The sequence below is a fragment of the Crocuta crocuta genome, unplaced genomic scaffold (genome assembly GCF_008692635.1).
Source record: "Crocuta crocuta isolate KB4526 unplaced genomic scaffold, BGI_CrCroc_1.0 scaffold97, whole genome shotgun sequence".
NCBI lineage: Eukaryota > Metazoa > Chordata > Mammalia > Carnivora > Hyaenidae > Crocuta > Crocuta crocuta.
This window is the reverse complement of record NW_027531999.1, coordinates 8,625,710-8,640,246: the sequence shown is the minus strand read 5'-3', so window position 1 is coordinate 8,640,246 and position 14,537 is coordinate 8,625,710. Positions and strand designations below refer to the sequence as shown.

The following is a 14,537-nucleotide window of genomic DNA, read 5'->3' as shown; positions in this document are numbered from 1 at the left end:
TGACCTACAACCCCTAAATGCTGCTCAGTAATTCTCTTACCTTATCTTATTTTTTTTATAGGATTCTAGTACTATGTAACCGTATTATCAAAGTGTCTAAGAATAAGATGATCACGCTAGGATTTTCAGGTAAATGAGTATGTCTGGCTCAGAAATAGATGATATATACTCCAATCCTCTTTCTAAGGAAGTAATTTTTCTTTATTCCTGCAGATAACCTATTCTAATATTTTCTCTATGGAAATTGAAGAGAGTTAAATAACAAGTGTGTAGATTGTGTTACATAATGTTATAAAATTATGTTAAAATGGTCCTTTTAGGTACGATATGTTTTTCATGTAAAAGTTCAGCAAAATGGTTTTAGGTACTTACAGAAAGTATCACTTGAAGTGACTGTTATTTATTCAGTTATATGGGAAATCTAGAGATAAAAAGGGTTTCTAAAAAGGATTACCTTTTTGGAAGAATACATGTAAAAATGCCATGGAAATTGTAGATTCACCAGTTAAGTAAGCCAACTTATAAACTAAACTGTATTCTTCATTTGAAATTCAGCAATACCCACCTCTACTGGTCTGAGTAAAGAGTAATTCATTACTAAGCAAGAGTTCTAAAACCTTGAATTTGCACACATGTCAACTTCATATTTACAGAACTAAGTTGCTAAAAGTTTCGCTAATGAGCTGAGTGTGTATCTCTAGGGAGAGCCCAGCCACATTGGAGGAAGAGACAAGAGAAGTAGGGAAGAGAACTCCAAAATCAAAAGTATGCACAAATCACTTTGTCTTCTTCTTCCCTATGCATCAAGGATAGATAAACTCCTTGAGGCTAAAAATGTCAGGTCACAGTCCACAAAATGGCAGGCAAAATGGAACAGCTTCACAAAAACCTGTTAGGTGCAAGTTCAGCTAAGAATGAGAAATACATATATGCTAACATACTGATACTCTATCAAGAAATGAAGAAAAATGGTAACTTAGAAAAAATGAGTATTTGATTTAAGAAATTCCTAATAAGGATAAGAAAGAAGTTACATGAATAAGAAATGGAAGGTTTAGTTTTCATGGAGAGCTCAAAACCTATCACATCAAAAAAGATGGTCAGATTAATATGCCAGAATATAAGAAACAAGCAGAACAACAGAGAACAATGATTCTTCTATAAGAAGTCATATAGACCTAGATCTCAGGATCCGGAATTTGAGCTCTCTTGAATAAAACATTCCCCCATGAACATTCTACTAAAGCAGAATTGGTAAAACATAAGCAACTCTATGTGGAAAAATTAATTCAAAGTTAGAAAATAGTTCTCAGATACCTAAGCATAAGTGAGAGGCTAACAGTGACCAGTACCCAACTCTTGTGGTCATGTGACCCAGAGTCACAGCATAATATTCAAAATGTCCCAGATGCAATCCAAAATTACTTGACGGGGGTATCTGGCTGGCTCAGGGGTGACGCATGCAACTCTTGATCTCAAGATTGTGAGTTTGATCCCCACATTGGGCATGGAGCCTACTTACCAAATAAAATAGAATAAAATCTTTAAAAAACAAACAAACAAACAAAAGCAAGGGCATTTGGATGGCTCAGCTAGTTGAGTGTCTAAATATTGATTTCAGCTCAGGTCATGATCCCAGAGTTGTAGAATCAAGCCCTGAATTGGACTTCACACTGAATGTGCAGCCTGCTTGGGATTCTCTCTCTCTCCCTCTGCCCTTCCCCTGTTCTTTCTCTAAAATAAAAAATGAATAAAAATAAAAACAAACAAAACCACAACAAACCAACCAAAATCACTTGATATTTCAAGAGCCAGGAAAATCTCAATATCTTACGAAGAAAAAGACAATGAACAGATATCAATACAGAGATGACAAAGATGTTGGAGTTTTCAGATAAAGACTTTAAGGCAGCCATTTATAACCATGCTCTAATAAGTAAGAGTGGAAACCCTTTTGAAACAAATGGAAAGATGGAAAGTCTCAGCAGGGAAATAGAAGATATAAAAAAAGGGTGGAACCTGACTGGCTCAGTCAGTAGAGCATGTGACTGTTGACCTCAGGGTTGTGAGTTCAAGCCCTATATTGGATGTGGAGCCTACTTAAAAATAAAAATAGGGGCACCAGGGTGGCTCAGTCAGTTGGGCGTCCAACTCATAATTTCAGCTCAGGCCATGGTCCCAGGATCATGAGATCTAGCTCCGTGTTGGGCACCGTGCTGAGCATGGAGCCTGCTTGAGACTCTCTCTCTCTCTCTCTCTCTCTCTCTGCCCTTCTCCCCCACTTACACACTCTCTCTAAAAAAAATAAATGAGATAAATAAAACCAACAAGCAAATTCATATATAGAATGAACAAAGCAATTCTGCTCCTGAGTATCTATCCCAGGGAAGTTTTCAGACAGATCCATAAAGAGAGGAAAGGAGGAGGAAAAAGGAAGAGGAAGAGACTGATAGGGGAGAATGAATATTGATTCCACCCTGATGCTCAATAAATGTATCTTTATATTTTTATAAATGTATCTTTATATTTTTATAAATGTGTAATTGAGCAATAAATATTTGTTAATAATGATAAGCTATGAGCAAATTATGTACACAAGAATATATCTATTTAATGTGTTCAGAGCCAATTTTGAGAATGATGAAGACATAAAGACCTATTTTTTTTTATGTCTTTATTTATATTTTGAGAGACAGAGACAGAGAGCAAGCAGGGAAGGGGCAGAGAGAGAGGGAGACACAGAATCTGAAGCAGGCTCCAGGCTCCGAGCTGCCAGCACAGAGCCCAACGCAGGGCCCAAACCCACAGACCGTGAGATCATGACCTGAGCCGAAGTCGGACACTCAACCAACTGAGCCACCCAAGGCGCCCCAAAGACTTATTATAAAAACAGTTTCTGGAGGCCTTGAATCTTTTCTCTTGAGTTTCTAAACATTCTGGATTCATGTACTTACCCATATAGTATATTTACATAGACAAAGGACTGGTCCTTCAATAGAATTATAACCTACTGTGCAAGAAATTCTTAGAAAATTAATATAGATGGTACCTCATCCCAAATTATTGTACAATAGCATTTTTATTTTTTCAAATACAGTAGCATTGGGATGCCTCGGTGGCTCAGTAGTTAAGTGTCCCAACTCTTGATTTCAGCTCAGGTCATGAATTCAGGATCCATGATCCATACTCAGTGTGGAGCCTGCTTAAGATTCTCTCTCTTGGGTGCCTGGGTGGCTCAGTTAGTTAAGCCTCTGACTTTGGCTTAGGTCAGGATCTCACTGCTTGTGAGTTCAAGCCCTGCTTTAGACTCCGTGCTGACAGCTCAGAGCCTGGAGCCTGCTTCAGATTCTCTGTCTCCATCTCTCTCTACTCTCTTACTCTCTCTCTCTCCCTCTGCCCTTCTTCCTTTTTCTCTCTCTCTGTCAAAATACATGCATTCATACATACATACATACCTCTGGTAGTGTTATTAGTGAGAGTAGGAAAGAGGAAAGTTATTATGTCGCAAGTCTTGATCAAGGATTCTGAGGATGCTGAATAAATTATTGCTTAGTGGCTGACATACTGATAATTAGCAATAACAAAAGAGCTAAGTTTTAATAAGGACTAAATGCCACACACAGTTTAAGCACTTTACATGTAAATGATTTAGACCTCACATATCATCTCTGTGATGAAGGTACTATCATGAGCTCCATCCTACTCGTGAGGAGTGAAGTCTGGGACGGTTAAGTAGCCAAAGGCACAGTCAGGATTTGAGGTCAGCCAGTGTCGCTACACAACATGCATGTTTATGTACTAGACAGAGAGAAATTGCACAGCTCCCTCTCCCTATTTTCTATGTAGAAGTGCTGCTTCTTAGAGAAAAATATAAGGCTCACATTCTTGGGTTTTAGCCCCCATTCTATTTTGCTAATGGTGTGCAATTAAGTGCAGCACATTCTCATTTCATTGGATTATCAGCTCTACCTCTGTTTATTAAACAGATCAGTTTCTCCAAAAGCTCATCCTTTCATTTGCCATGCACTGTGGTTAGAAACTCTCCTTTTAAATTTCCGTTAGCCAAATATCAGTAGAAGCTACAGATAGATGTAAATTCAGATCGGAATCCACCCTGGTGGGTATAGACATACCAGACCTGATCTGGGAGCTAACCACTGGCACAATTTCTTTTTCCTCACGGATTATTCAAGGTGAACTCAATTAAATTTATATAAATCTTTCTCTAAGCTGGCACTGTAAAAGTGTTCTATTGATCTCAGCCTTCTTCTCTGTTTCTTTACACTCACAAGCAATATGCAGTCTTTTGTTTTCCCCCTGCAGCTTTAGGGAACTCTTAAGTAGGTCACAGTACTCTGCTTCTACCTGAAATATCTCCTTCGGTTTTCTCCAGTAAAATGCATATGAGAGCACGGAACTATCAGCTAATGAAGAGCTACACTAAAGACAGAGAAACCTGAATCTCATTATCAGAGATCTCTAATCTGTTTTCCATCCCATAGGTGTTAAAAGATCTGTTGTTTACTATTACCCTGAAAAGCAATCATACTTATGTAAGTCTGATGTCCCAAGGTAACTGTATGCTTCTTACGACCTGCGGCTTCTCATAATTAGCCCTAAAACTTTACACCTCAGAGGTGTTTCAGAGCTCTGCAGATGATAACATTCTTTAGTCCTCTAATTACTGTTTTTTAATCCTAGCCTACTCTGTTTACGCTTTTGACTCCTGTGCTTAATTATGGAGATGAGAGTGCTAGAAAACTATGGGACAGATAGCAGACCTAGCTCCCTCCTCAGCCCCTTTGTTTGGAAACTACTCCTTCCCTCCACACATGGAGCACACAGAAGCTGTTGTGTTCTTAAAGACTGACCTCTTGGCTATGGGGGACATTTTTCATCAGTGACTCATTTATTCAAGCTAGGCATCAGAAACCTTCCCAGGATTTTTAAATTGTATGCAAGAAACTGTGTGAGTTAGCCTTTGTCTGGTGGTAGGAGCTGTAAAATATGAATTTAAGACAGGCAAAATGTGAATTTAATAACTTTGTTTACTGCACCTTGAAAGACATGGTGTTCAGTGAAAAAAAATGAAGCTGATCCACTAACATCAGAGGATACAAAGTTCTGTGCCCACTCAAGCTACCAATTCCAGCTATGCCTCAATCTCAAACCATTCCTACATTCTGTTGTTTGGCTTCTAACCTGATTTTGCTCACTTTTGAATATCTAAAATTGGATACAGGAGCACCTGGGTGGCTCAGTAGGTTAAGTGTCCAACTCTTGATTTCAGCTCAGGTCATGATCTCACAGTTCACAAGATTCAGCCCCACCTGGGGCTCTGCACTGACATCGTGGAGCCTGCTTGAGATTCTCTCTCTTCCTCTCTCTCTCTGTGCCTTCCCTCCCCCCACCCCTCTCTCCCTCTCAAAATAAATAACAGCCTTTAAAAGAAAAAAGTGCATAGGCACCTGGGTAGCCCAGTCGGCTGAGTATCTGACTTCAGCTCAGGTCATGATCTAACTGTTCATGAGTTTGAGCCCCACATCAGGCTTACCACTGTCAGTGTGGAGTCTACTTTGGATCCTCTGTCCTCCCCTCTCTGCGCCTCTCCCGCTTGCACTCTTTCTAAAATAAATAAACATTGTTTTAAAAAGTGAAAGCCTGAGGTGCCTGGGTGGCTCAGTTAAGCGTCCAACTTCAGCTCAGGTCATGATTTCACAGTTTGTGGGTTCGAGCCCTGCATCAGGCTCTGTGCTGACAGCTCAGAGCCTGGAGCCTGCTTCAGATTCTGTGTCTCTCTCTCTACCCTTCCCCCACTCATGCTCTGTCTCAAAAATAAATTAAAAATGTTAAAAATTTTTTTTAAAAAATGAAAGCCTTTGGGGCACCTGGGTGGCTCAGTTGGTTGAGTGTCCAGCTTCAGCTCACGTCATGATCTCATGGTTTATGGGTTCAAGCCCCATGTCAGGCTCTGTGCTGACAAACAGCTCAGAGCCTGGAGCCTGCTTCAGATTCTGTGTCTCCGTCTCTCTCTGCCCTTCCCGTGTTCATGCTCTGCCTCTCTCTGTCTCTCAAAAAGAAATAAATGTTAAAAGAAAAATTTAAGTGAAAACCTTTATAAAAATAAAAACCAAAATTGAATACAGAGCCCAGCAATTAAAGTGTACCAGATTCAAGAGGTAGGTAGACAAATCTACATTTGTCTCTCTGTTTATGTCTATTTCTATATGTATCTGTTGAATGAATGTTAAATTACATGAGTGGTCCCAGTTATTCCAGTAAATTCCCCCTTTTTAAAAAAAAACTTTTTATTTAATGTTTTATTTCTGAGAGAGAGACAGCATGAGCAGGGGAGAGTCAGAGAAAGAGGGAGATACAGAATCTGAAACAGGCTCCAGGCTCTGAGCTAGCTGTCAGCACAGAGCCTGACACGGGTCTCAAACCCATGAACCGTGAGATCATGACCTGAGCCAAAGTCGCATGTGTAACCGACTGAGCCTCCCAGGCACCCCAGTAAATTCCCCTTTTAACCTAAGTTGGATTTCTGTTACTTCTAACAGAGTTCTGACCCCCACAATAGCCTTAAAAAACCCACTGCAAACATTAATTATACGTTTCTTTTGGCAGGATCTCATAGTTTGTGAGTTGAGCCCCACCTTGCTGACAGTATGGAGCCTGCTTGGGATTCTCTCTCTCTTCCTCTCCCTCACTCCTCTCTCCCTCTCTCTCAAAACAAACATATAAACTTAAAAGAAAGAAAGAAACCTACTTTGGGGCGCCTGGGTGGCTTAGCCGGTTGAGCGTCCGACTTTCGCTTAGGTCATGATCTCGCGGTTCGTGGGTTCGAGCCCCGCGCCGGGCTCTGTGCTGACTACCAGCTCAGAGCCTGGAGCCTGTTTCAGTCTGTGACTCCCTCTCTCTCTGACCCTCCCCTGCTCACGCTGTCTCTCTCTCTCTCTCCTAGAAATAAATAAAACATTAAAAAAAAAAAGAGTGGTAAGAAGACTTCTTTAAAAAAATTAAAAAAAAGAAAGAAACCTACTTTTCTAAATTAGAAGAAAAAAATAAACAACAAAAACAAAAAGAAAATAATGAGACTATCAGTGGCTAGGAAAACTGGGGCATTCGTATGCCAAAATGTGGAATGAAGAATATTGAGTCCAATAGCATGTGGATGGCCGTCAATGGCATTGTCTTTCCCTTGGTACTTCTAGTTATGAAAGTCATGTTAGGAATGTCACTTAGTACCATGAGACAGCAGAGAGATCCCTCCTCCCAGAGCTAATTAAAGTCACAGCACTTAGGGCAACATTGGAAATGCAACAACCCCTTCGAAACATGCTTTATTATTACATGGATTTAGATTAGCTCATGCTTCCCCAAGCTTATATAATGCGAGCCAGGCTAGGTTGTAAAGAATATGATTAATCATTCAACAAACAGTAAGCAGCTACTATATGCCAGCCACTAGGCCAACCGCTGGAAATATATAGTGTGCAAGAATACCAAGGTCCCTGCCCTCATGAGGCTCACATTCTAGTGGGAGAACAGACAATAAACAATAGATATGTAGCAGTTGATACAAGTGCTATGAAATAAAAGGAGTACTCTGATAAAACTGTGTGCCTCTGGTGGAGGGTAGTAGACTTCATTTTTAATGTTGATTTATTTTTGCGAGAGAGACAGAGAGAGCAGGAGAGTGGCAGAGAGATATAGAATCCCAAGCAGGCCCTGACAGGGCAGAGCCTGATGCAGGGCTTGGACTCACAAACCGTGAGATCATGACCCCAGCCGAAACCAAGAGTCAGAAGCTGAACGAAACGACCTACCCAGGCACCCCATGGAGGGTAGTATACTTCAGGCAGGTGATCAGGCACAACCTCTTTAAGATGTGGACACTCAAGCTAAGACCTGAGGTGGAAAGCCCTTGAAGTGCTCTAGCCAGTGTGGTGAGCAAGGGGTAAAGTGACTTGTGATGAAGCTGGAGACATAAGCAAAGGCCAGGGCTTGCCGGGCTGTCCAGACATGTAAACAGTTTTGTTTTCTGGGTAAAGAGTCTTTTGGACTTTTCTTTTGGAAACGATCACTTTGGCTTTAAGGTGAGTAATGGATTCAGACAGGGATGGAGAGGTACTGGCTTAGCTTGTTTGGGCCTACTGTCAAAGCAGTGAGGCCATAGACTGGGTAGCTTATAAACAACAGAAAATGTATTGCTCACAGTTTTGGAGGCTGGAAAGTCCATGATCAGGGTGCTAGTGAGGTTTTGCCTTATGCTAAGGACACTCTTCCTGGTTCCCAGTCAGTTCCTTCTTGCTGTGTCTTTACACAGTGGAGGGGCTAGTGAGCTCTCTGGAGCCTCTTTCTCAAGAGCACGAATCACATTCATGAGGCCCCCACCCTCAAGTTTAAGCACCTCCCCTTGGGTGCTCACCTACCAATACCATCACCTTTGGGGGTTAGGATTTCAAGGAATTTGGGAGGGACACAAACATTCCAACCACACCAGGTACAATGAGTGGAGATGGGGGAGAGGAGTGAGAGGTGTTGCCAATCCTCTCAGTGAGAGGTGATTATAGACATATTATGGGTACAGAACACAGCAATCTCAATAACCCAGGAGTATATTGACTATTTAGTCCAAGATTTCCTCAACCATAGTGGCTAGCTAACAGTGTCACCTAAGGAGCTACCGAAACAGACTGCTGAGTCCCATCTCTAAAGCTTGGGATTCAGTAGTCTGGAGTGGAGGCCAGAAGTCTGAACTGCCCATGACCCCTTGAGAGATTCTGACTTGAGGCCAGATGAAAAAACCATGGTTTTTTATTCCACGTGAGCTTTCTTCCCACACCCTGCTTTGGGTTGCCTCCTCACAGCCAGCACCCGTTAAGAGTGCATACTCATCTCGGGGCGCCTGGGTGGCTCAGTCGGTTAAGGGCATGACTTGATTTCGGCTCAGGTCATGATCTCAAGGTTTCTGAGTTCAAGCCCCACATCAGGCTCTGTGCTGACAGTGCAGAGCCAGCTTGGGATTCTCTGTCTCCCTCTCTCTCTCTGTCCCTTTCCCTGCTCATGCTTTAGCTTGTGTGAGCACTCTCTCACTCAAAATAGTAAATAAACTTAAAAAAGAAAAGAGTGTATGCTCCTCAGAAAGCAGCAACAACACCAGGAAGCAGCAATGAGTGCCCCAGATTCTGGCTCACTGACAAGCAAGTTCAAGCCCCATAGTCCATCTCACCTTAAATAGGGAATGAGCTCTCTTATTGAACTGGCTCTCTAGCCTTGTTTTGGATATTTAGCTTTGTTGAAAGTTTTCTGAAAGTGTGTGCTTTTACCTTCTTGTAAAGGCAGAATAGTAGCCTTTGTGAGTCTGATAGTTGAGGTCCTTCTGAGCTTCACAGCTGTCTTCATTATTAGAGTCTGGAACTGCAGTTGGTAAGTTGAATTGGCCTAAAACAGCAGGCTCCCAAAGGCAGAAGCGAAGGGGAGAGTGGGCTTTGCTGCCCTTCATTTCCTAAGATCTTCAATAGCTTGCCATCCCGAGCAAAACACCAAAAATAAGTACATATACCACATAAAATCAAAGGAAGAAGAGTTTCTTAACCCCTTCTCATCTTCTCCTGCACTCTTTGATGGAATCTCTTTTATGAAAATTCTGGAGCTATCCCTGGCTCCAGGAAGGATTTGAAACCAATCCAAATCCCCTATCACATATACTAGTGTAAAGATTAAAATTCTACTAGTTTTGTTTTGTTTTGTTTTCTATTTAAGGCCAGGATGGAGTAACAGGGACTAGATATGCCCTTCCCACCCCCCCCAAAAAAAAGGAAAAAAAAATAAAAACAGCTTTTAAGACACTGGAAACTGGACATAGTCTCATGGTTCGTGAGTTTGAGCCCCATGTTGGGCTCTGTGATGACAGCTCAGAGCCTGGAGCCTGCTTCAGATTCTGTGTCTACCTCTCTTCTGTGCCCCTCCCCAACTTGTACTCTGCCCCCCCCTCTCTCTCAAAAATAAGTAAACATTAGAAAATAAAAGAATTGTTGTTAAAAAGACATTGGACACTGGACAGCAAAGACAGTCATCTCTGAGACACAGGAAAACAAAAAAGGTGAGACCTAACAACTGCACCAGCTTTTTGCCTTGACAAAGTTTCCAGGCCATAGTGGGGCGGGGGAGTGATAGATGTTGATTATGGTGATGCATATGATCACACTGTATGCTTTATTGCATTGTACTGTGTGTCAATGTAACCTCAATAAAACAAAATATTACTAATAGAGCTTCTCTCCTTGATCTTCTGGCTTCCATCCCTATTAAAATAGAAGTCCCATTGAAGGGGGAACCATTTTATTTATTTTTTTTTTAAGTTTATTTATTTATTTTGAGAGAGAGAGTGAACACACATGCACATGAGCAGTAGAGGGGCAGAGAGAGAAGGAAAGAGAATTGAAAGCAGGCTCCTAGCTGTCAGCACAGAGCCAGAGGTGAGGCTGAGCCCAAGAACCCTGAGATCATGACCTGAGCCAAAGTCCAACACTGAACAGACAGAACCAGCTGAGCCACCCAAGTGCCCCTAAGGAGGAACCATTTTAGATTTGTATTATTACGTTATCACACTGGGGTGTCGATGAAAACCCACGTACAGAATTTCTAGGGAGAGCAAGGATGCTTACTAAGGAGAGTGAGAGAAAGGAGAAAGAGCACAGGTCAGGAAAATGCAAACAAGCTTCTGTCCACAGATGGAATTAGCAGGGGTGGGTCCAGGTGGAAGTGTGTGGTGGTGGTTTTTGTTGCCACAATACATGGAGAGTGTTACAGGCATTTAGTGGACAAGAGCCTGGGATGCGCCAGTCTCACGATGGGCAGGTGTACTGCATGACAGCGAGGAGTCCCACACAAAACCCCGGATAGCACCTTGCTGACAAACCCTGGTGGAAGGATTCAGTGGTTCGAGCTCTTTGGTCCCTCCCCCACTCTCAGCATTACCAGGGGGTCTCAGAGTGCTTTCTGAACTAGGGTTTGCAATGCAGAACAGAACACTTACTGATCAGTCCTGTCTTAGCCAGTTAAGTTTTCCAGATGTTACAGCTTCAAATATAATCAGAACGTCCAAAGCCTTGAGAACACTGACAGGAACACAGAGATCACTTCTAAAGGTAACTCCTTAAACTTTAGAAACCTTTAAGAGAATTAGTTATGGTAGCCAAGTTTCCACGAATTTTATTGTCCAAAATAGTTGGGTGTAAAGTTAAAATTCTGTAAATTGGTGATGTGTTCTTAGTAATAAATAATCAGTCGATCAATCAATGTATCTATGTATCAATCTTCCTAAGCCAAGTTTTTGTGTGTGAGACAAAGGAAGTTACAATAATGAAATTCAGGTTTAGAAGAGACTTTATAGGTCATCTTGTTTAGTAAGAGAAGATTACAGTGACAGAAAATGCAGTGGAAAAACACCGCCCTCCCCTTAGTAAGCTAAGTTAATGCACTTTATGGAAAGCACAGCTTTGTGGATACTTCCCAATTAGGAGTTCATGTTTCCTTTATAGTATTTTGCCATGTTTTCCTACCTTAGATATTTCCCCCGTGCCATGATCTTTCAGGTCCCCAACCCACGTTCATTTTCTCCATGCCTGTATTTCTCATGACATGTAGCTCTTCCCATCCTGTGCTCCCTTCCTCCTTCTAATGTCTAGATACTTAAGGTGTGTAACAGAATCATACTTCAGGTTCTGCAGCTTAGGAAACTCGTTTTTACTTGTTTGTTTAATGTTTCTTTGTTGTTGTTTTTTTCTTCTTTAAGCTCTATGCCCAGTATGGTGCTTGAATTCACGACCCTGAGATCATTGTGTTCTACTGAGTGAGTGAGCCAGGAGCCCCAGGGCATCCTTTTTAAATTTACATCCAGGGGCACCTGGGTGGCTCAGTCGGTTGAGCATCTGACTATTGATTTTGGCTCAGGTCTTGATCCCAGAGTCCTAGGATTGAGCCCCACTTTGAGCTCTGCTCTTAGCATGGAGCCTGCTTGAGATTCTCTCTCTCTCTCTCTCTCTCTCTCTCTCTCTCTCTCTCTCTCACACACACACACACACACACACACACACATATACACACAGTCCCTTTCCCCTGCTTGTATGCTTTCTCTTGCTCTCTAAAATATAAATTAATTTAGTAAGTAAGTGACATTCAGCCTTCTATCCTGCCTTCCAGGCCAAAATTTTAACTGCCAGATGAGCTTCACCAGTTCATCTGGTGAAGGTACTAGGACCTCAAACTTAACCTGCCGAAAGCAGTACTTGGGCTTGATCCCCCCATCATCCTTATTCCTCTGTAAGACATCCCCATGCAGTAACCCTGGCTTGAAACCACAGTGGCTTCTCTCTCTAGCTCTCTTACGTTCAGCTGCCCGTCTTGTAGAGTTTGCCTCTGAAACGTCTCTTCCATCCATCCCTTTTCCTTTATTCCCTTTACCACTAGCCCAGTTCAGACTCTCATTACTTCCCACCAACGTCTGATTTTTCCTTCTTCAAATGGATTACAGCACAACTGATTATTTGTCAGTAGTTTCCTCATAACCTATGAAATGACACATCAAGTCTTTACTTGGACTTCTTTTTTTTTGGGGGGGGGCTACATTTATTTCTGTGAATTTATTTCTTTTGAAACAATATACATAGCAAAAAAAATTTCAAGTACTACAAATGTGCATACAATGAAAACTATGTCTTTCCCACTAAAGACTTCCTACTCCAGAGTATACCAGTATTTCAGTGTACTCTTCCAGTTTCTCTTGTATCCTTCACAAAACTTACTATGCATTTCATTTGGACTTTTAAGACCCTCCAAAGCTTGGGCCCAGTTTTACTTTTTAACCTTATACCTGGTATCTCTGTTCGATTTTATTTTTTAATTAATTTTTTTAATGTAATCTCTACACTCAGTGTGGGGCTTGAACTCACAAATCCAAGACCAAGAGTTGCATGCTCTATGAACAGAGCCAGCCAGGCTTCCCTTACCCCATTCTATTTTTAAATCACTGTGGACTGCTTCCCTTTCCTAATACATATTCTACTTTTTCCTGCCTTTATCGTTGTGTTGTTTTTATTGTTGTTGTTGTTTTTTTATCCCTTCCAGTTGCAATATCTCCCTTTCCATGTGCGCTGAAAATTCACCAACTGTCACTCTGGCATCTTGACTTCTCCTCCCCACAACTGAATATGACCTTTCCCCTCTTTATTTTATTATTTTTTTAATGTTTATTTTGAAAGACGGAGGAAGGTGCGGAGAGAGGAGGACAGAGGGTCTGAAGCAAGCTCTGTGCTAACAATCGAGAGCCCAATGTGGGGCTCGAACTCACGAACTGTGAGATCATGACCTGAGCCACAATCGGGTGCTTTCCTGATTGAGCCACCCAGGCATCCCTGACCTTTCCCCTCTTTAAATCTCTTTGACAGTTTGCTGAAACTCACTAATGATACTTAGCATGTGTACTATGTATTATCTATGTTTATGCAAGGGTCACATATTCTGGTTGAAATGAGCTTCTCAAAGACAAGAACTATGCCTTACTCATCTTTCTGTCCTTTCCAGGGCCTAGCATCATGCCCTACATAGAACAAGGGCTTAATGAAGGTTTTTGAATTTAATTTTAATCAATTATTTCTTTATATTGTGAAATCTATATATTTCATTGACACGAGAAATATTATACTATTTAAACTAACTGGATTTGAATTTAGAAGCAAGTTCTCCCAAAATATCTTCTTCATTATTACGTATATGAAATAAAACTCAGTCCAAATCCATTAATAGAGAGAAAGCATTATAATGAGCAAATTGAAATATAAAATAAGTTTTGGTCAGCAAGTTAAAAACATACTGTGAATAAAATCTCACCTGAGAGAGGATTCATTCAAACTTCGGGGCCCTTTGCCCCTCCAAAAGACAGGGTCATCAATCTCTTCTTTAACTAAGAAAAAGAAAAAAAAGAAAAAAATCATTTAATACTTAATTACATAATTTGATTGAGTTGGTGAAGAAGATAGTTACATGTACTAAATTGAAGATTGCTCATAAATCCCTACAAAAACTGGGCGCCTGGGTGGCTCAGTCGGTTGAGCATCCAACTTTGGCTCAGGTCATGATCTCATGGTTTGTGAGGTTGAGCCCCACATCAGGCTCTGTGCTGACAGCTCAGAGCCTGGAGCCTTCTTTAGATTGTGTCTCCCTCTCTCTCTCTCTGTCCCTCACCTGCTCATACTCTGTCTCTCAATCTCTGTCTCAAAAATAAGCATACATTAATAAACAAAACAAATAGGCTAAATTATAAGCTGGGCAGCATGATGGAACAAAAGGAACTTTGGCTTTGATGTTAAAACGTACTCAACTTCAGACGCTCGTAAAAAGTTACTTTACAGTTTATAAGACTTTACCAGTTAACTTTATCATTTTAGACTCAGTATCTTAATTTATAAAAATAAAGATGAGGGGGCGCCTGGGTGGCTCAGTTGGTTGAGTGTCAGACTCTTGGGTTGTTA

General features: G+C 41.3%; 2 protein-coding genes across 5 annotated transcripts in view; one reads left to right on the top strand and one right to left on the bottom strand.

Annotated features, from left to right (window-relative positions):
• The window catches only part of XPOT (exportin for tRNA), a 161,151-nt gene that overhangs the window by 70,042 nt on the left and 76,572 nt on the right, over window positions 1-14,537 (top strand). For 2 of the 4 annotated variants that reach the window (XM_077775248.1, XM_077775251.1), the window contains one exon: window positions 62-129. The exons of the other annotated variants lie outside the window; for them this stretch is intronic. The gene's annotated coding sequence lies outside the window, so the exon portion shown is untranslated. The remainder of the gene's footprint in view (window positions 1-61; window positions 130-14,537) is intronic. 4 annotated transcript variants of the gene reach the window in all.
• The window catches only part of CUNH12orf56 (chromosome unknown C12orf56 homolog), a gene marked incomplete at its 5' end in the record, with an annotated part of 86,526 nt that overhangs the window by 38,896 nt on the left and 33,093 nt on the right, over window positions 1-14,537 (bottom strand). The window contains one exon of the mRNA XM_077775271.1: window positions 13,897-13,969. Coding sequence (XP_077631397.1) covers window positions 13,897-13,969 — 73 coding nt within the window. The remainder of the gene's footprint in view (window positions 1-13,896; window positions 13,970-14,537) is intronic.